Source organism: Zootoca vivipara, chromosome 16 (genome assembly GCF_963506605.1).
Source record: "Zootoca vivipara chromosome 16, rZooViv1.1, whole genome shotgun sequence".
NCBI lineage: Eukaryota > Metazoa > Chordata > Lepidosauria > Squamata > Lacertidae > Zootoca > Zootoca vivipara.
Genome location: NC_083291.1, coordinates 23,018,291 through 23,038,395, shown reverse-complemented (window position 1 = coordinate 23,038,395; position 20,105 = coordinate 23,018,291). Strand labels below are relative to the sequence as shown.

The 20,105-nt window shown below is 44.8% G+C and overlaps 1 protein-coding gene across 1 annotated transcript in view; it reads left to right on the top strand.

The window, feature by feature from the left end:
- SHB (SH2 domain containing adaptor protein B) overlaps window positions 1–20,105 on the top strand; it is a 145,972-nt gene that overhangs the window by 47,585 nt on the left and 78,282 nt on the right. Inside the window, exon 2 of the mRNA XM_035097025.2 lies at window positions 13,800–13,917. Coding sequence (XP_034952916.1) covers window positions 13,800–13,917 — 118 coding nt within the window. The remainder of the gene's footprint in view (window positions 1–13,799; window positions 13,918–20,105) is intronic.

Here is a 20,105-nt window from a genome sequence, read left to right as displayed (position 1 = left end):
AGGGCTGATTTCCTTCAGAATGGATAGGTTTGGTCTTCTTGCAGTCCATGGGACTCTCAAGAGTCTCCTCCAACACCATAATTCAAAAGCATCAATTCTTCGGCGATCAGCCTTCTTCATGGTCCAGCTCTCACTTCCATACATCACTACTGGGAAAACCATAGCTTTAACCTTTGTCGGCAAGGTGATATCTCTGCTTTTTAAGATGCTGTCTAGGTTTGTCATTGCTTTTCTCCCAAGAAGCAGGTGTCTTTTAATTTCGTGACTGCTGTCACCATCTGCAGTGATCAAGGAGCCCAAGAAACATTAGCATGTGTGAATGATTGGAAGGGAGAAGAAGCATGGATTTGGCAGTAACCAGATAATTACCCAATCATCACCAGTTATTCTTAAATGTATTCTCATAGCCTTCAGATATGAATAGTGCTTCTCATTATCTTAAACAACTTGGGGTGCCCCCCAAGGCAATATAGATAAATGAATGCTGCGTTGCACTTGGGTCTAGCTCTGCTTCCTTCTTACTGGCATTATCCAATGAATTCCATGTTTTTTGGCAAGCATCTTAATTTTTTCCCCCTTTCCATTGTCAGGTGGGAATGTGATTTGGCTTACAGAGAAATTGAGCTGGGATCAATTCTTCCATTAAATGTTCATGTTCTGAGCTGGCACAACCCGGCTACTTAGTGATACGGAAATTATCTCATTTTTTAAACTGACATTTACATCAAGTTATATTGCTGTGCTCATCTGAAGACAGTTACTGGGTGCTGGTTTCCTAACTTGCCACTGCTGATCTCTGCTATGCACAACCTGCTCCATACGGTGGGTTAAATATAGTTTATTATCTCTTTAAAGTGGGCTAGTTCACATTCCCTTCCTGGTGGAAGAAGATGCGTAAACAAGAACCCACCCTCTATAACAGAAAGGTCTTCTTCTCTTTCTCAGACAGAGGTGTCGAACCAAATTTCTGGTGTATGCATTCTTGCCTCATCTTGTTTGGTATGTCTACAGTGGACCTGTGCGATGTACTGATACATTGGCTGAAACCAGTTCAAAGTCAAAATCATGAAAGTGGTTTCAGAATTTTTGATCAGCTGATGCAGGCACGTCCAACAGGTAGATTGTGATCTACCGGTAGATCACTGGGTGCCTGTGGTAGATCAATGGTAGATCACTGGCTCCCCCCAAAGAAGCTCAACAACTTTGGCTCCCCCCCAAAAGCTCATTTTTTTTAACCTGCACCCCCCAAATGGCGCTCTCCGTCTCCCTAAAAAAAGCTCAACAACAACTTTGATCTGAATGCCTTAAAAAAGGGCCTTCCTCCTCCCCAAAAAAGCTCAACAAATTTGACCTGAACGCCCCAAAAAGGGGGTAGATCACTGCCAGTTTTTAACTCTGTAAGTAGATTGCAGTCTCTTGAGAGTTGGCCACCCCTGATTTGTTGTTGTTGTTTAGTCGTTTAGTCGTGTCCGACTCTTCGTGACCCCATGGACCATAGCACCCCTGATTAATATATCGAAATTCTATAGCCTTGCCGAGACAGCAACACGCCCTTCAAATAGGCTGTCTGATGCTTGCCCACTCCCTCCCTCTGCAGCCCAGCCACTGGCCTCAGGAGTAGGACTTGCTTGCCTGTCAGCCTGTGCCTTCGTTTCTTTACCTGGCCGCATGAGTGCTGGCAGGCTGCCTCCTCCCTCCATTCCTCCTTGTGCCGTGTAAGACAGTGGCTCCCAATAGCCGCTGTTTGCGCAGTTTGGGGGAGGCCTACGGCTCTGCAGTGCCATGCTATGCGGCATCCCAGCCCGCCTGCCTGGCATCACTAGGAAGAGGCAGAAGCTGTGCACGATGACGCTAACCATGGCCGGCAACTGCCTTCTTCCTCCCCACCTCCTCCCCAAAATCACAATACGTGTATACCACCATATTGTGAAGTTTAGGCGATATATTGTGGTGTTGGAAAGCAGATAGCACCTAGCCCTAGTGTACAACTGCTGTCCATCCTCACCAGTGCTTGATTCCTTCCCATTTGCTTTGGTTGGCAGCAGCAGGAAAAAGAGTGTTCACCCACTTGGTCAAGAGAAAGTGATCACTACCAGGGTATATGGGGAGAAGTAATCGACTGGGGACAGGGATGAGCAGCTGTGGGAGCAGCATGTGGTAACAACAGGGCGTCGGACCCCTTCAGCATGGGACTAATGCAACCATGTGGGTGGTGCTGTGGTCTAAACCACTGAGCCCCTTGGGTTTGCCAGTCAGAAGGTTGGTGGTTCAAATCCCCGAGACGGGGTGAGTTCCCGTTGCTCTGTCCCAGCTCCTGCCATCCTAGCAGTTTGAAAGCATGCCAGTGCCAGTAGATAAATAGAGAAGTACCCTGTTTCTCATATTTTAAGACATACCCATAAAATAAGCCATAGCAGGATTTTTAAGCATTCAAGGAATATAAGCCATACCCCGAAAATAAGACATAGTGATAGGCGCAGCAGCAATGCCAGCTACGGCAGGAGGAGGAGGAGGAAAAAAATAAGACATCCCTTGAAAATAAGCCATAGTGAGTTTTTTTGAGGAAAAAAAATAAATATAAGACGTGTCTTATAATATGAGAAACACGGTAGATAAATAGGTACAGTGGTGCTTCGCAAGACGAAAGTAATTCGTTATGCGAGTCGCTTTGTCTTGCAATAATTTCATCTCGCGGCAAAAAAAAAAAACGCCGAAAAACTTCGTCTTGCGAAGCGCTGCTATAGAAAACTTCATCTTGCGAGTCACCAAAAACATCGCAAAATGCTTTCGTCTCGCGCGTTTTTCGTTGCGCAAGGCATTCATCTTGTGAGGTACCACTGTACAGCTGCGGCAGGCAGGTAAACGGCGTTTCCATGCGCTCTGGTTTCCGTCGCTATGTCCCATTGTGCCAGAAACGATTTAGCCATGCTCGCCACATGACCCGGAAAGCTCCCGTCGCTCTGTCTCAGCTTCTGCCAACCTAGCAATTTGAAAGCATGCAAGTGCGAGTAGATAAATAGGTACCACTGCGGCAGGAAGGTAAACGGTGTTTCTGTGTGCTCTGGCATTCATCACGGTCCTCCGTGCACTAGTAGCTGTTTAGTCCTGACCCGGAAAGCTGTCTGTGGACAAACATCGGCTCCCTCGGCCTGAAAGCGAGATGAGCGGCGCAACCCCATAGTCACCTTTGACTGGATTTAACTGTCCAGGGGTCCTTTACTTTGACCTTTACCTTAATGTAACCAGAGGTACTTGAATGGATGTGCTCCCTCAGTAAAAAGCTAACTTGCAAATTTGCTCTCTGTGAAGTGAAGAGTTCTGACCTCCTGCTGCACCCATTCTGAAGTAAGTACTATGAATTTAGCAGCAACCAGACAAAATTAGGCACTCTAGAAACTTGTAACTGTAAACCTTTTGGCCTCTGGGGTTTTTTCTCCCCACATCTATTTTGGGTGAAAACTTCGCACTTTGAGCAAGACTTCCTGCGTATTTCAGCTTAATATATTGCTGTTTTAAGTACCGTATTTTTCTGTGTTTAAGACACCCCCTATTTTCTTTTTAACCCAAAATTAAGAAATTAAGTTATTTAGCTTTTTGGGGGAGGTGGGGGAAGTCACTTCCGCCAATCGCTCACCTGCCTGCCCGCCACTGTCAATCGCTTGCCACAGCCATTGCCGATCACACAACTCGCAGCAGCCGCCAATCGCCTGTCCGCCTTGACACAGCCGCCAATCGCCTGCCCAGTTGCCACAGCCAATCACCAGCAGGCCTTGCTGCAGCCACCAATCACCCGCCCAATTGCCACTGCCAATCTCCTGCTTGCTACTGCCATTAATCGCACGTTCTCCCCCCCCTGCATTCACTATCCGTGTATAAGACGACACCCAATTTTTGCCTAATTTTTTTTTAGCAAAAAGCATCGTCTTACACATGGAAAAATATGGTATCTAAAAGCTGCCAAAATGTCCCAAGGGAAAGATGTCATGAGTGTAACTAGAATTGTGAAATAGATTCATTGCAAGCCCCTGAAATTCTAGTAGATGTTAACATTATTTAAAAGGAAACAGGCATTCTATTTATTTATTAAAAACTTCCAAAGAGTTGGAACTGGCTTGATCTAGAGATCGCAATTTTGTCTGGCCCCACCAAATTTGGATCAAGTAGTAGTTAAAAAGTGTGCCTGCATTCTCAGCCTGGCCCCACATTAGACAGAAGATACGGAGCAATTCTCTCTCTCTCTCTCTCTCTCTCTCTCTCTCTCTCTCTCTCTCTCTCTCTCTCTCTCTCTCTCTCTCTCTCTCTTCCCCCAGCCTTGTCCAATCTGGAACTCGTGGCGCCTATGTGATTGCAACCTCTGACTTTCAGAGGTGATACAGCTGGCATGAAACTGCTTTATAATCCTAAAAATCATAGCAGCATTGGAAGGGACCATGAGGGTCATCTAGTGCAGGGTTTCCCAAACTTGGATCTCCAGTTGTTTTTGGACTACAACTCCCATCATCCCTGGGTAGCAGGACCTGTGGTCAGGGATGATGGGAGTTGTAGTCCAAAAACAGCTCGTGACCCAAGTTTGGGACACCCTGATCTAGTCCAACCCCCCCCTGTGATGTAGGAATCTTTTGCCCAACGTGGGTCTCGAACCCAACTTGTAGAGCAGACCCCCCTCCAAAGTGCTTCTGTCTTGTTCACCATGGAAAGAGAACCTAACATGTTTGAGGCTCTCCTGAAGAGGACAGGTCCTTTCTCCGGTGCTTTACCATGGCACAGCACAAAGTCACCCAGCATCGTTGTCCCCTGGGAAAGTGTTGCCAGGGCCAAGGTGTGCCCCAGTTTGTGGCAGCTGGGTTGAATTTTTGTTTTTTGAGGCCCATGCCAAACAAAAAACCTCAACAGAAGTTGCTCTTTGCCAGATTAGTGACACCACAGAAATCTCTCCCCTGCCGCAAAAAACTCTCTGAGTTTTTGTTCGTGTGATGGGTTTTCATGTTTGTAAAAGTTTCTAATTGGGTGCAGAGTGGCTCAGTTTCCCACCTGAGCAAGGGAACTTTATAGAACGGCAATAAACTTCCAGCTGAAACCCCTTAGCAACTGTATACAGTATCTGCTTCCCGGCACATTTTCTTGCAAAGGGATGCTCTTTCGCTCTTACAGAGAGAAATAAGCGATGCGATGTTCCTTTTCTAGGAGCCCAAACGCCTCATTATTGACTACAAAACAATTAGGCATTGATTTCCTCTTTTCTCTGTCTCCCCATCCCATCCCACCCCCCTTCCCTCCTGTGTTTTCACAGTGGAGTTTTCACAGGAGTGTAAAGAAACCTTGACGAGACTCACTCTCTCGCGTTTTTTAGAAAAAGTGTTGTGAATTTCAAGTGTGCAATCAAATTCATTAACATGCCTTTTGCACTGATGGGGATGTTTATAACCAATGGGGCACTTATGTACACTATGAACATATGAAAAAGAGCTGCTGGAGCAAACCAGAGGTTCATTTCGAAGAGCATCATTTTCCCCACTATTGCAAAAACAGATGCCTCTGGGAGTCCCCAAGTAGAACTCGAAAGGCAGTAGTAGGCTTCAGTCCTGGGTGGATTTGATTTAAATCAAATAGATTTAAATCATGATTTAAATCGCTAGTCAGTAAAACTTAATTTAAACCTTTTTTTTTTACAGAAAGACTCATTCTTGCTGGTATCATCTTCATATTTACAACTAGATGAAGGTTTTGTTTTGTTTTTTCGTAATAATCCATTTTCAGAGGTGCACTATATTAAAATAAAGTAAAAATAATAATTTTAAACCATTTATTTAACTAAAACAGTAACATTATAGCATATGTGGCCATGTTTGTTAACTGGTGTGTGTGTGTCTGTGTCTGTGTCTGTCTCTGTCTGTGTGTGTTTACATATATATATATATATATATATATATATATATATATATATATATACACATACATACACACATAAACCTAGACTGAGTTTTAGCTCACATGAAAAACTTAAACCTTTGGTCTATAATGTAACTTAAATAGAAAACTATCTTTAGAAAGATTTTTCCTCCAGAAGTATTTTATTTTAAAAATCCAATTTAAATTTTTTAAAAATCCAATCTTTTTTATTTTTTTTTATTTTAAATCATTGATTTTTATCCACCATGGTCTTCACCTTGTCTTGTTGCCTAACATCCTGCCTCTAAAACCTCAGATATTGCATAGAGCCATCATTACTGGAGGATGCCACTGATAAGTTCCCCCACCCCAATGAATTTGTTTAGTCCAGGCATCCCCAAATTTCGGCCCTCCAGATGTTTGGACTACAATTCCCATGTTCCCCGACCACTGGTCCTGTTAGTTAGGGATCATGGGAGTTGTAGACCAAAACATCTGGAGTTTGGGGATGCCTGGTCTAGTCCTTCTTAAAAGTCACCTAAGCTACTGCCACTACATTTTGTGACAGCAAATTCCATGCATTAATCATGTGCTATGTGAGGAAGTAGGTTGCTCTCTCATTCAGTTTCAGCGGATGACCCCCAGGTCTTAGGGGTGAAACTCCCTCTCTCCACTTTGCATTCTTTTATAAGCCTCTGTCATGTCCCCCTATCCCAGTGGTGTCCAGATCTCACTTGGATGCTCAAGAAATGCGTAAAGGCAACTTCTGAATATTCAGGGCAATTCTTTTTGTCCGTTTGAGTGTTTTACAGGAATTGTATCCCATCTTTCTGTTCCAACTGAATGCTTAAGATGTTTTGCAATATAATAAAAGCAGCGCCATATAGATATATGGATGTATAATTGAAATTTGCTTAAAACTAAACCACAGCAGAGCGAGAACATTAAACCCGGGAGGGTGAAAACCATCGAAGAGAAGGCAAATCAAATGGTTGCCTGAACAACAAAAAGTCTTGGCAGCAGAAAATCATAAAAGACAGTGCAAAAGGAATCCCACAAGCCACAGTGTTTCACTGCCTGGGCACTGCTACAGAGGCAGAGTTCAGATATAATGCTAAACTATGGTTCAAAACAGGCATTCCCAAACTCGGCCCTCCAACTGTTTTGGGACTACAATTCCCACCATCCCTGACCACTGGTCCTGTTAGCTAGGGATGATGGGAGTTGTAGTCCCAAAACAGCTGCAGGGCCGAGTTTGGGGGTGCCTGGTTTAACACTACAAGGCTGAGCTGCAAAGAACCGTAGTCACACATGATCCCTCTTCTCTCTCCCCCCTGGCATTTAAAATTAACTGCAGTTTGTCGTGTTGGCAGAACCCTGAACTGCGGTTAACCTTAACTGTACTTTGTTGAAACAAGCCAGCTTCTTAAACTATGGTTTGAAGTTGACTTGTTTGAACAAGCTGCTTTTAAGATTACTTAGGTTTGTTGGGTTCAGACGGCACAGCAAGCTATGGTTTGTGGAAGCGAAAGCTTCTGAACTCTTCTCAGACATGCCAGAAGGAAATGGGGGAAGAGGAGCACGCGCATCTGAAGCTCACTATGGCGTTCCACAATGAAGGTGCGGCAGCTGAAAAGGCCCTGCCCCCCAGCGCTCACCTGTCGCATTTCAGATGGAAGGGGGAAATGGAGCAAGAACATTGGTGTTGGGGGCCTGGTCCTGAGCCCTTTAGGGTTTTACAAACCTTCACTTTGAACTGACCTTGGATACAGATAGGTAACCGTTGAAGATCAAAAGCGACTGGCCAGCCATTTCTAGACAACAGTCTAGTGACAGTAGCATTTTAGTTTCTGGTAGATTTACATTTCTGAATTCCAGGTGCTGGGGATAAATGTTTCTCAGGGACATTTGGTCATCTCTTGTTGGAGATGAGTGCTGGACTAGAAGGACCTTTTTGGTCTGCCTTCAAATCCTGGATGTTACTTCAGGGAGGGGGAAAAACTAAAATAAAAATGCAGTGTTGAAGCTCAGCCACACACAAAACAAAACAAAACAAACCCTGAAATATTCTAAACTTTAAAAAGACCCTGTCAGCAGGGATAAAAGAAACCATGTGTCAGCACAGGCCAGCTGCTTTATCTAAGCTTAAAAATTCCAAATTGTAATTTAAACTGAAATAGCACCATGGGCAGCTGGAGGCTCTTTTGACAGCCCACGAATTGTATATCTAATCTTAATTAGAATTTAGGGATGTGGCTGCTTTTGAAATAAACCAGGTTGCCATGTTTGTCCAGGTACCGGATTAGCTGATTTTTTCTGTAGCGGCACTCTGTGTTTACGAGAGCTAAAGCCCTTGATTTATTTCAGATATTGATTTTGGAATTTATGACAGATAGTTTTTCAGAACCACCTATCACCCCGCTCATCTAATTATTCCTCTGGTTAGAGATAGACCGTGTACAGTATTTGCAGCATAGATCTTGGTTGGCTTTGTTGCTTTGCTGGGCTTGGAAACCTTGCTCATTTGTGAGTCTGAAGAAGAGATCCAGCTGCATGGATCTATGATTCCCACAAATCGCAGGGCCTCTAATTGATTTTGTGCTAGGGCTGGGACTCCACCGCTCAATTGACCAGTCAAATACTGTCAATTGACCGGTCAATTGGCAGCTTATTACTTGACCACAATCAGATACTATCAAATATTCCATGAAAACAAAAAATGCCCTCCTGTAGGTTGTGTTAATTGCTTGATAGTATCATCTGGTAGCAGAGGCAGGTTTGAAAGCTTTATCTCCCCTTCCCCTATGCCACGGGAGTATTTGTATGTATATCACATATATGTGCATGTTTTCTTTCTTCCTTTCCAAGCACAAACTTTTTTTAGGAGCAGGCACCACCCACCCCTGCACTATCACCATCCCTGGCAACAGATTCTGTGGTTTATAGTTGCTATTAATTTTGCTTAATTTCGTTTTAAAGCAAAATTTGTAACTGCTTGGGCTCGCTCTGGGATTCTAGGATTAAAGCCAAGAAGAGTTGCTCGGTGTCTTCAACATCATTTGCATAACATTTATATCTGCAGTAACATTGTGAGCTGTAAGCAGTAATTGACTTACAACCATTTTTAATTTAATTGATTCATAACAAAGGGTTATCTGAGGTGGAATGTAAACCTGCAGTTTTGGCAGTTGCGCTTCTGTGCTGTGCTGTATTCAGATGAACAGTTTCTTTTCCCAAGAACGAACTTGAAAGTACTGCTTCTGCCACTTTGCAGCAGAAAAGTTTGCTGTATACAGCACTGATCGGCTAGCATCTGTGGTCACCAAACCCTCTGCCCAGATCCACAGAGAATAGCCTTGCAACTTAAAAAAAAACAAAAAACATCTGAAACAATGGAAGAAAAATTAATTCAAGCGATATTCTTTTTTAAAAACATTTTAAAGGCAGACAATCTGCATTGCAGCATGCTTGGATAGGTGAGATAGATGCTGAAATAAATAGCACTGGAATCACTGATGAGTATCAGTGCACTTTAAGCAGGAAGGGACCTTGCTTTCCCCACAGGGGTGCATGGAGAGCAGTGCACATAGGTAAAAGGCAACGGTAAAGGACCCCTGGGCGGTTAAGCCCAGTCAAAGCATAGCTGCCAAGTCTCCCGTATTCTCCGGGAAACCCCCGTTTTTCCAGCCGTTTCCCGCTGGCAGCCCAGATTTTTAAAAAACCCCGTAAATCCCCCAGATTCTTACTGGCCCGGGGAGGCTCCTTCTGCGCATGTCTGGAGTCTCTGGACATTTCTGGCGCTGTGGCCATTTTGGAAATGGGCAGAGCATGCGTAGAAGCGACTTCCGGTGTCGCTCTGCCCAGTTCCAAAATGGCCACAGCGCGACTTCCGGTTCTGCGCAGCTGCCAATCCCAGATTTTATAATCTGGAAGTTGGCACCTATGAGTCAAAGGCGCCTATGGGATTGTGGCGTTCATCTCGCTTTCAGGCTGAGGGAGCTGGCATTTGTCCACAGACAGCTTTCCAGGTCATGTGGCCAGCATGACTAAACTGCTTCTGGCGCAACGGGACACCGTGATGGAAACCAGAGCGCACAGAAACGCCATTTACCTTCCTGCGGCAGCGGTACCTATTTATCTACATGCACTGGTGTGCTTTTGAACTGCTAGGTAGACGAGCTGGGACAGAGTAATGGGAGCTCACCTTGTCGTGGGGATTCGAACCGCCAACCTTCTGATCAGGAAGCCCAAGAGGCTCAGTGGTTTAGACCACAGCGTCACCCACGTCCCTGTAGAGCACATACAGCCTGCAGTACAAACTTACTTCCCTTCTCTAGTGGCCTCTGCTATGACTCAAGTGGGCCACTCAAGCCTTGTGGAGACCCTGCATGTGTTACCCTCAAGCACCACAACTCTGGCACTTCTCTAGCCCTCTAGCAAAGAGGTCAAATAAGTTCCCAGCGCATACGTTTTTTGTTAATTGCTAGCCTGTAACTCTGCCCATCGGGGTTTCCACTTACAGTGGTACCTGTACTTACGAATTTAATGCGTTCCGAACACACATTTGTAAGTCGAAAAAAAATTTGTAAGTCGAATCCCATAGGAATGCATTGGGAGAAAAAAAATCGAACGGTAAGTAGAAGCAACCCTATCTAAAAATTCGTAAGTAGAAAAAATCCTATCTAAACCACATCCAAGATGGCGGACGGAGCTCCATTCGTAAGTAGAAACATTTGTAAGTAGAGGTGCCACTGTAAAAGTCTTCCCTGCCCAATTCACTGGAGGCAGTCCTTCACTTGCTACAGGTGATGAGACTTTTCAACCTTGACTTAAGCCCTAACAAAAACCCATCTGGTAAGAGTTTCTAGTAGCGAAAACGTTTTGTTTTTGTTTGTTTTTTTAAGAAATGTTTCCTTTCCTATAGAATGCATCTCTATCCCGCTGTGTTGACTCTGGAATACGTTACGGATGCACTTAAACAAAAACAGCATTTGACATTACTCTGTTTGACAGGTTTTTATATGTTTAATTTACTCCCTTGTGTTTTGGGGGGGCCAAATGGGAAAGGCTAAATATCAAATAAAAATACATTATCCACCTTAGGCTCTCTGTCTCTCTGTCTCTCTCCCCACCACTGCCCCCGACCCCCCCCCCCGCTGCCTCCGCTGCCAAATCTTATGTCATTTTAGTGCGGTTATTTTTTCGAAAGAGGCAACTATTACAGCGTCAGCCCCCATATCGGGGGGAACAGCGGGGCGCCCAAGATACGTATCTATCAGCAGCTGACAAGTCGTCATCAGGGAAGTAAATGGATGGTGTTTCAGCTGCAGGGCTTTCGGAGATAAAGCCTGCCCTTGTTACGAGGAGAAATTACTCCTGCCTGATGCACACTGTTGTCTTTAAGCTAAGCATCCCCCAGCCTCTGACACCGCTCTGACAGGGCTGTTGATTACAGCCTGGCCCCACATTAGACAGAAGACACGGAGCAATTCTCTCATTCTCTCATTCTCTCTCTCTCTCTCTCTCTCCATTAGAGCTGCAATAACAAGCCACTCATTACAGTTATTTGGGGAGGGGTGGGAGACCCCTCTCCCCCTCCCCTCCATTTCGCACATGTCATTTTTAGCCATTTACATTTAATGAAGCCCTTGAAGGCAACCATAAATTGCGCCTCAAATGATGGACAGAGTTGGCTCACACTTGAGTGGTCCAAAATAACCACCCAAAAAACTGAAGATGAAGCAATAATTACTCTGGGATTGTCATCCCGTAACAATAGGGAGGAGTTGGCAGGGGCTCTTTAAGTACATATGGGTGTTTGAAACTGTCTTGCTTGATCAGACAAAGGTCTCATCTAGAACAGCTGATTTTTTTCGTCCCTTTGCTCCCCAGTGCATTGTGATTTGTCATCTTACTAGGGGAAAGAGGCTTGCTTTCAGAACTGGGTTTCCCAAATCACTGTTCTCCAAACTTTCTCTCTCTCTCTCTCTCTCTCTCTCTCTCTCTGGAAAGCCCATTTCATATTTGCTGAGGAACCTCTGAACATCGATGACAGAATCTCTGTGCATCACAGAAGACTCTCGGACATATTGTGTACCAGTTCATGGGGAATATTGGCTAGGCTGTCAACCTAGGTGACTTGAGCAGGCCCTCGAAATGGGCCCAGAGCTCTTCTGGGGCTGTGCATTGCATGAGGTACACCATCAAGGAATTTGTTAGACATTACTGGTATTCTGACTAGGGGATCCCAGATAATCTTCAAAGGAACCATGTCTAGAGCACCGTTTGAAAACCACAGTCCTAGGTTAACTTCTGAAAAGTCTTGAGAGACAGCTAATAGGAATAGTCAGCTGTATAGACTGTTGAATGGAACACTTTCTACCTAAACTAGACTTACGGTAGCTGAATTGGAGCATATCGATTTATGAATGGATTTAAAATTCAATGGCTTTTCTGTGATAATGCTTCAAAATATATGCAGAACAAAGCACAATCTAATCCATTGGCTGGTAAAAGTGCTCCTACCTTTCATGGATGAATGCAGCCAACATGCTCAGAATAGTTCCTGTTTTAATTGGTTGCATTACAGGCAACTCCCCACTTGCACATGACCAGCACACATGCTAACGCTGATGCTCCCATGTATTTTGCTTTTCCCACTTTTTGTAAGGAGATTTCACATGCTGAAACTGAAATATTTTTGAAAATAGCGCTGCTCTGATAAACCTTCAGAATCTGGCTCCAGAATCAAAATTCTTAGGTGTCTGCCTCAACTACGTCTGGGATTTTTCCAGCTCTGTGTGTTTGTCTGTGTGTCTCGGTAATGGATGTGTCAGAGAGTAGACACATAGCACGTGATCCTGGTACAAAGTTCTGCAAATTCTTGAGTGCAAAGTGCTGGATTATGCTTAGTAAACATTTGAAATACACAACAGAGTTGTGTGTCATGTCTTCCCTACCTGTTGAAACAGCAGAGTTTTGTGGCTTCTTGAAACAAACGAACTCATTGTGGTGTAAACTTTTGTGGGATATAAGCTGTCTGTCTTTCACACACTCACACACAGACCCAGTGAAATACAATAAATGCAGTAAACCTAAACTTGAGTTAGCACTTTTCAATGAGTGAGATCTGATTTGATTAAGCAAAGATAAAAATAGGACAGGAAATAAAGCCAAGAAATGAAATACTGTAACAGCCAAATGCAGGCTGGAATGAAAACATTTTTCCTTCTTGGCAGTAGTCTTAAGAGCACCGTTGCCTTGTGATAGGCAAAGCATTCTGAAATGTAGGGGCTGTAGTTTTAAGGAGCCTGTTCTTAGTCAATGCTACTCCAATCTGATCCCCCCCTCCTTCCCAAAGCATATACAGCAGGGACTGATCTCCTGGTGTACACGCTGATATGCGGGCAATGTGAACAGATAAAATGAGGCAATAACTTTCCCTGCAATTGCTTGCCAGTATCCCGTTGTGCGACAGCAGCAGCAGATTTCAAGAGGGAACACTATTTTTCCCTTGCTCTCAGCCTCTGTCTCTGTGTCTCCGACATAGGACCGAAGGGGTTTATGTGTGGAGTTATTGCTTCTGCCGTGAACATATATGATCTAGCACCGATTTGCTTATTTCGTGCCTGGTTGTAAGCTGGTCAAAACATGTCAGATGTGCAAGGACCCAAGGGGCCTTGTAAGGTCATAGTGTGAATAAGTGGATGCAAACGAAGATCCTGATTAGGAACAGTGTAAATACCTTTCCTTACTTAACCAGACCTTTCTTTAACTGAGTTTGCTAGAAGAAAATGGGTACCAGTATCCTGGAGGTTAGCCCTCGTGATTTTAGAGCTGTGAAAATTGGCAATGTGTCCAGTGATTGGGAAGTTCCTCTGGTTAAGAGTGTGCTTATCTTTCCCCCCCAGGTCCTAATAGCCGATGACTACTCGGACCCATTTGATGCCAAAAGCGAGGGCAGCAAGACAGGCAAAGGAGAAAACACTGGCTACATGGAACCATATGAAGCCCAGAGGATCATGACGGGTAAGGATGTATATAGAGTGTTATGGGTGTGACATTTCAGCCAGTGCTGCTGCTTTTCAACTCTTGGTCATTTCAGAACTAGATGATGGTCCACAGACTGAAAACGCCGTTTGCAGTCTGCCTGCTTGCCATTTCAAGGCTCAGTCCAGGATTGAATCCTGCCAGGAAGCTGCAATTGGCATTGGGTTCCTTCTTTATCTTTGAAGAGGCAATAAATAGTCAATGTGCACATTCTTCGTGTGTGGCATTGCATGCATAGTGTATGTGTTTTCCTCTAAAGGAAGTAAGCAGCCATGATTTAGAGGAATAATATCCTAACGTAGAATATGGCGCTCAGTAGATTCCTCGAGGTTCTTGAGAGGTTGTTTGGCTTGGCTGAAGTTGCATTAGGGTTTGTTTGTGGCACATTGATCCCATGGCAATGAGCTTGAAACGACCAAACAGCCTACTGATTTCCGATGGTCGTTTACTTTGGATCCTTGAAATTAATTTCAGATGAAAACACTTACTGTTTAATGCATTGTGCCCACTGAGAAGGTTTCTATAGCAGGGTTTTGTTTCAAACTGCTTGCAGTAAATTACACAAATGGGCCTCTTTATTTAATGAGATTTAGAGCCTCTAGGAGTTCTGTAGATTTCCATAACTTCCAAATAAACCTGTTCAGCATTGGAATGCTGAGTTTCATGTAAGGAAAAACCTGTCTCCGGGTTCAAGGAAAATAAAAGTTTCAGGTGGATTCATTGTTAATCTGAAACGTTTTGGTGTATGTCTCTCATTAGGGCCTTGATTTTCTTCCTTATGAACTTATATAATTTTATGTATTTATTTTGTTGTTGTTATTGTTATTCATTCTGACTATTTTTACCGTATAATGAATGGTATGAATAGATTCTTGCTGTTTGTCTTAATGCAGCGTTTCTCATTCAGTACAGATAATAACGCTTAATGGATTGAATTTCTGTTTCTTCATGAATGCTAATTTCTTTCTCTGAATAGGAGTTCCATAGTAAACAGAATATAGGGAAAGGCACAGGAATTGCGTTGCTAATTATGATGCACATTAGCAGCCATGTCAGACAAAACAACAGATGTAAATGTATCACCATTTTATGATGTTTGAGTAAATTGGCTACGCAGCCAATCTATTTTCAAGGTTCTGCAAGTCTTCAACATATAGGCATAACACTGTGTAGGAAACTCAAGGGATATCCAGCAATGAGATTAATGATTGCAGTTTCCACTCTGATTACAAAGATTAAACATTTCTATATTCCTCAAAGGGTAGATATGCATGGTGGAGATCTTGTAATGTCACAAAGCTTACATACAACCCAGCTGTCAGGGTCTCCTGTCTTAGAGGACTACAGTGCATCTTAGAGCTTTGGAGCACATTCTGTAGTCAGTAAGGGACTGTTGCCCCCGATGGATATTCTGTGGCAAGTCTCTGCTGTGTTATCAAGAAAAGGGCCATTCGACATGGTGCCTTCCATATTTTTTTTGGACTACAACACCTATCAGCCCCAGCTAACATGGCCAGTGGTCAGGAGAGATGGCATTTGTAGTCTAGTAGCTTTTGGAGGGCACCGTGTGGTTACTCCTGATCTGCAAGTACTTGTGAAAAGGATCTAGGAGTCTTGGTAGACCACAAACTTGACATGAGTCAACAGTGTGATGCAGCAGCTTAAAAAGCCAATGCAATTCTGGGCTGCATCAATAGGAGTACAGTATATCATCTAGGTCAAGGTTGGACTGGATGGCCCTTGTGGTCTCTTCCAACTCTATGATTCTATGATTCTATGATGTATTGACCAGAATCTACATATCCCTGCAATGGGGAAGAAGTTGGGGAATACTTCTAGGTTCAGAGAGGGCCTGTTCAGTATTTGTGCCTCCAATCATTGTTGAGCCCTGAACAACCTACAGTACATGGCTGATGCACTGTGCTTGATTTGTTGGATCACGTTCTCTACCTTAATCCTAGTTCCCATGCCTACAATTTCCATTGCTGCTGTTGTGGTTTCCTCGGTGTGCCCAGGAGTGCTTCAGTACAGCAGCAGGCGTTGCAAATGCAGAAGGCAGTAGTTAGCAAGGTACAGATAAAAGATATGTCAGCCTGGATAGCTCAGTAGGTTAGAGCGTGGTGCTGATAACGCCAAGGATGCAGGTTTGATACCCATATGGGGCAGCTTCACATTCTTGCATTGCAGGGGGTTGGACAAGATGATCCTCAGGGTCCCTTCCAATTCGATGATTCTATGATAGTTGCTATCCTATGGCAAAGAATTGGGAACTGGATCCTTGTTAAATGAGTTTAAATTTTAAAATGGCAACAAAACCTATACTGATGTGTGGGGGGAGGTAGAATTACACGCCAGGCTGTTTAGATCAGAACTTCTATCTAAGTAAGAGAAGCAGATTGCTCTTGCTGGGAGAGGCAGGTCTGTTCCCAGGGGTCCGTGAAATCTTGGTGCCAGCTCCTCCAACAAAGCCTGGTTGAAATTCTACTTGTGAAGTGCTGCTTTTTAGCAATAAACTGGTGGGCAGGCATATACCATTATTTTTGTTGGTATATACTGGTGGAAATATACTGTACTCGGTGATAGAAATTGGGATACAAAAGCTAGAGCTGCAAAAAAACAAAGAGCGTGCTTTCATTCATCCTTAATTTAACAATGGCCGTGGCCAGTTTCAATGGCCACAAGCTGGTGTGGGCCAGAGCAGCAGAGAGCCCATCAAGCTCACTCAGATCACGCAGAAGCAGCAGGAGGTGGTGACCAGTAGCCAGAGGCCCTGTGTGGCTAGGGAGCTGGAGCTGGAGCCGTCAGGACACAGGGGTCTTCAGGACTGTGGACAGCTCTCAGTCAGCTCTGGTAGTTTGTGCAGGTGACCTCCCAGACAATTGAGGCTACAAGGCTGCCTCAAGCCCCACCTTCTGGCCTGGAGCCTCTCATTCCTTTTGGAACATGTATAATCTCTTGGCAGGTTCTTTGGCACCACAGATGAGAGAGAGAGCCGGGTCATGGACAATGACTGAGGTAACTCCTCAGAGAGGTTGGGGCTCTCCCCTCAGCGGCTAACTACATATTACAGGGAATGTGGGTGGCGCTGTGGTCTAAACCACTGAGCCTCTTGGGCTTGCTGATCAGAAGGTCGGCAGTTCAAATCCCAGTGACGGTGACGGGGTGAGCGCCCATTGCTCAGTCCCAGCTCCTGCCAACCTAGCAGTTCGAAAGCACGCCAGTGCCAGTAGATAAACAGGCACCACTGTGGCAGGAAGGTAAAGGGTGCTTCCGTGCACTCTGGCTTCCGTCACAGTGTCCCATTGTGCCAGAAGCGGTTTAGTCATGCTGGCCACATGACCCAGAAAGCTGTCTGTGGACAAACTCCGCCTCCCTCGGCCTGAAAGCGAGATGGTGTAAAGGTAAAGGTCCTTTACCTTTTTTAGCTGGAGCTCACCGGAGCTCAGCTCCAGCGCCTCTCAGGGGGGCACCGTTGCCATTCTAAGAGAACAAGGGAGAAGTTCGTGGTGAGCTCTTTTTTCTAGAAAAATAGCACTGCCCCAACCCTTTTGAAAGGGGAAAAAATCTGCTTCAGGGGGAGGGAATTGGGTGAGGAGAAGTAGTGGTATGGTTACCTCTTTCCCTGCCTGCCATTTCTCTGTTCCTTATAGACACCCCCCATGCCTACTTTTTTCTGCCTGTGTTTGGTTCAAGTTGCTTAAGTGTAAATATATGTGTATGTTGGAAAGACCGAGACAGAGCATGCTGCTGAGAGCTTTGAGATGAAACAGGACATAAATTGAACACATGGATGAACAAATAGGTAGTTGACTGCTCAGGTGGCCTGAGCTTCTGGTTCATGTCGGTGCTGTGGCACAATAATCTGTTCTCTCTCGTGCACGCACACACACACACGGCTGCTGTAGAAACATGCACACTCTCCAATGCTAAGTCCACCGGGTCAGGGTCTGGTCCGGAACCATAACACTTTCCTCCTAAGTTAACTTTAGTGTCACTAATTGGGGCCATGACTCTCTATATGAATCTGCCACATAAGAATAAGAAATATCCACTTGCAGTTTATTTTATTTTATATAAAAAACCAGAGATACATATTTTCTTACTCAGCTTTACATGCAAACCCTGTAATTAAATTAAAACGGTTGCATGTGTATGCAACAAACTAATATTTTGAGACTACTATCAAAAAAAAAAACCCTTGTAGATTTTTATCCATTGAAATGCTAGAAATGAACGTTTGGATGAATAAGACTTTTTTTTTGTTACTTGAAGCAATACTGTGCATATTTAAGCAAGTACAAAAGCAGTGTATAAAAAGAGAGAAATTAATGTTAATGTCTCTATTGATTTCTGTAGAACTAGATAGCCTGCTGTTTAATTATGTTACAGCAGCACTTAGGCAATAGCCTTGATAAGATTATTTAATGGGTTGAACAGCAGGGCAGAACAATAAAACTGATTTTTTCATTTGTCTTATTATGGCCGGCTAATCTTTGGTTAAGGCTGCACAAAATTCTCCTTGGGCCCTAGGCCTCTAAATGTGTTCAGCGATCTTATTCTTGCTAAATTTATGCCCTTTACTTTATTCCAGATTTGCTTTTAGTTTTTCCCTCGGGGGTGCAAAGTTTAATGGATATGGCGCTTCGAAGACTCTTCTAATGCATTTCTCAAGCCCCACCAACAATGGGATGTTAGCTTAGGCCGTGTCATGGGATCTGCCTCCAGCCCTTCAGGGAGATATAGAATCCATGAAATGGGAAGACTTACAATGCTCTCACTAAAAGTCCAGATGTAAAATTACCATGTCTATTATTAATGAAACACTTAAAATATGGTTGGCCTGGGGTAGACATGACATGATATTTCTCATTGGTGTGGAGAGTGTTTGAACGGAACATCTGGGGAACCTTGGTTGTTTCTATATGGAGCAAAGCCCTTTGTTGGAGTATTCCCTCCTCCCAGACTCTTCCCATCCTCCTTTTGTGTGGGGCTACAGAGAGCAGCACAGTAATTGCTTGCAAGCATCCCAGCATGCCATGTGGAGCAGCAGAGAAGGACTTACTTGTACAGCTGCTGGAGAGGAGCGTTCCAACCTGCCTTCTGAAATGGAGCCCTTCCCAACCAGCAAGATCTGCTGATGATGTCTCTTGTTGAAGGCAGATCTGCAGGTGGGAATAATGGATCAGTTTCAATAGGCAGACTGGAGCTCTCCTTACGTGGCAGAGCCACAAATTAATAAGTGCTTGGCTGTTCTTTGGGAGCAGGTCTGATGTTCCCTGTGAATTCTTCCTTTACATATCATGCAGACCGCTGGTCTTCAGCTGCATGGTTAGTGGTGCTCCTATTATGACCTCAGGCTGTCAGCCACTATCCAAACTGTGTGTCGTGACAACGTTAGTGTGTCGGCTGCATTGTGCAGCGCAGATGCTCCCCACGCTCTTCCCGGAGCTGGAAAGGGGTTAGTTTAACCTCCGGTTTGCTAGTTAACCTGAATTACTGTGTTGCAAACTGATGCATGTCTAAAAAGTGTGTCACCCAGAGCCGTCTTTCCCATTGGGTTTACTGGCGCATTGCGCCAGGGCGCTAGCCTCTCAGGGGCACCCCAGCGAATGGGGGAGCTGCATGGCTTTGCTGGTGGCCTGCCCTTTCCCTCCTGCATGCCCGCCAGCTGTGCCCTGTCAACCATGTGGCTGGCAGGCATGCAGCTTGCCTCCCAAGCTTCTGTAGAGGCTTAGGATCCCCGCAGAGGCTTAGGATGGAAGCTGTGCCCCGCCAACTATATGGTTGGTGGACGTGCAACTTCCTTTCCATGCCTCCACGGGAGAAGAGCGATCCCCGCAGAGGCTTGGGAAAAGGTCGACAACCCTGGCAAATGGGGGGTGGGACTCTGGAGGGATCTTTGCACCACGGCGCCTAGTACGTTTCCGAACACAATTCAAAGTGTTGGTGCTGACCTTTAAAGCCCTAAACGGCCTCGGTCCAGAATACATGAAGGAGCGTCTCCACCTCCATTGTTCTGCCCGGACACTGAGGTCCAGCACCGACGGCCTTCTGGCGGTTCCCTCACTGCGAGAAGCCAAGTTACAGGGAACCAGGCAGAGGGCCTTCTTGGTAGTGGCACCCGCCCTGTGGAACGCCCTCCCACCAGATGTCAAAGAGAAAAAACA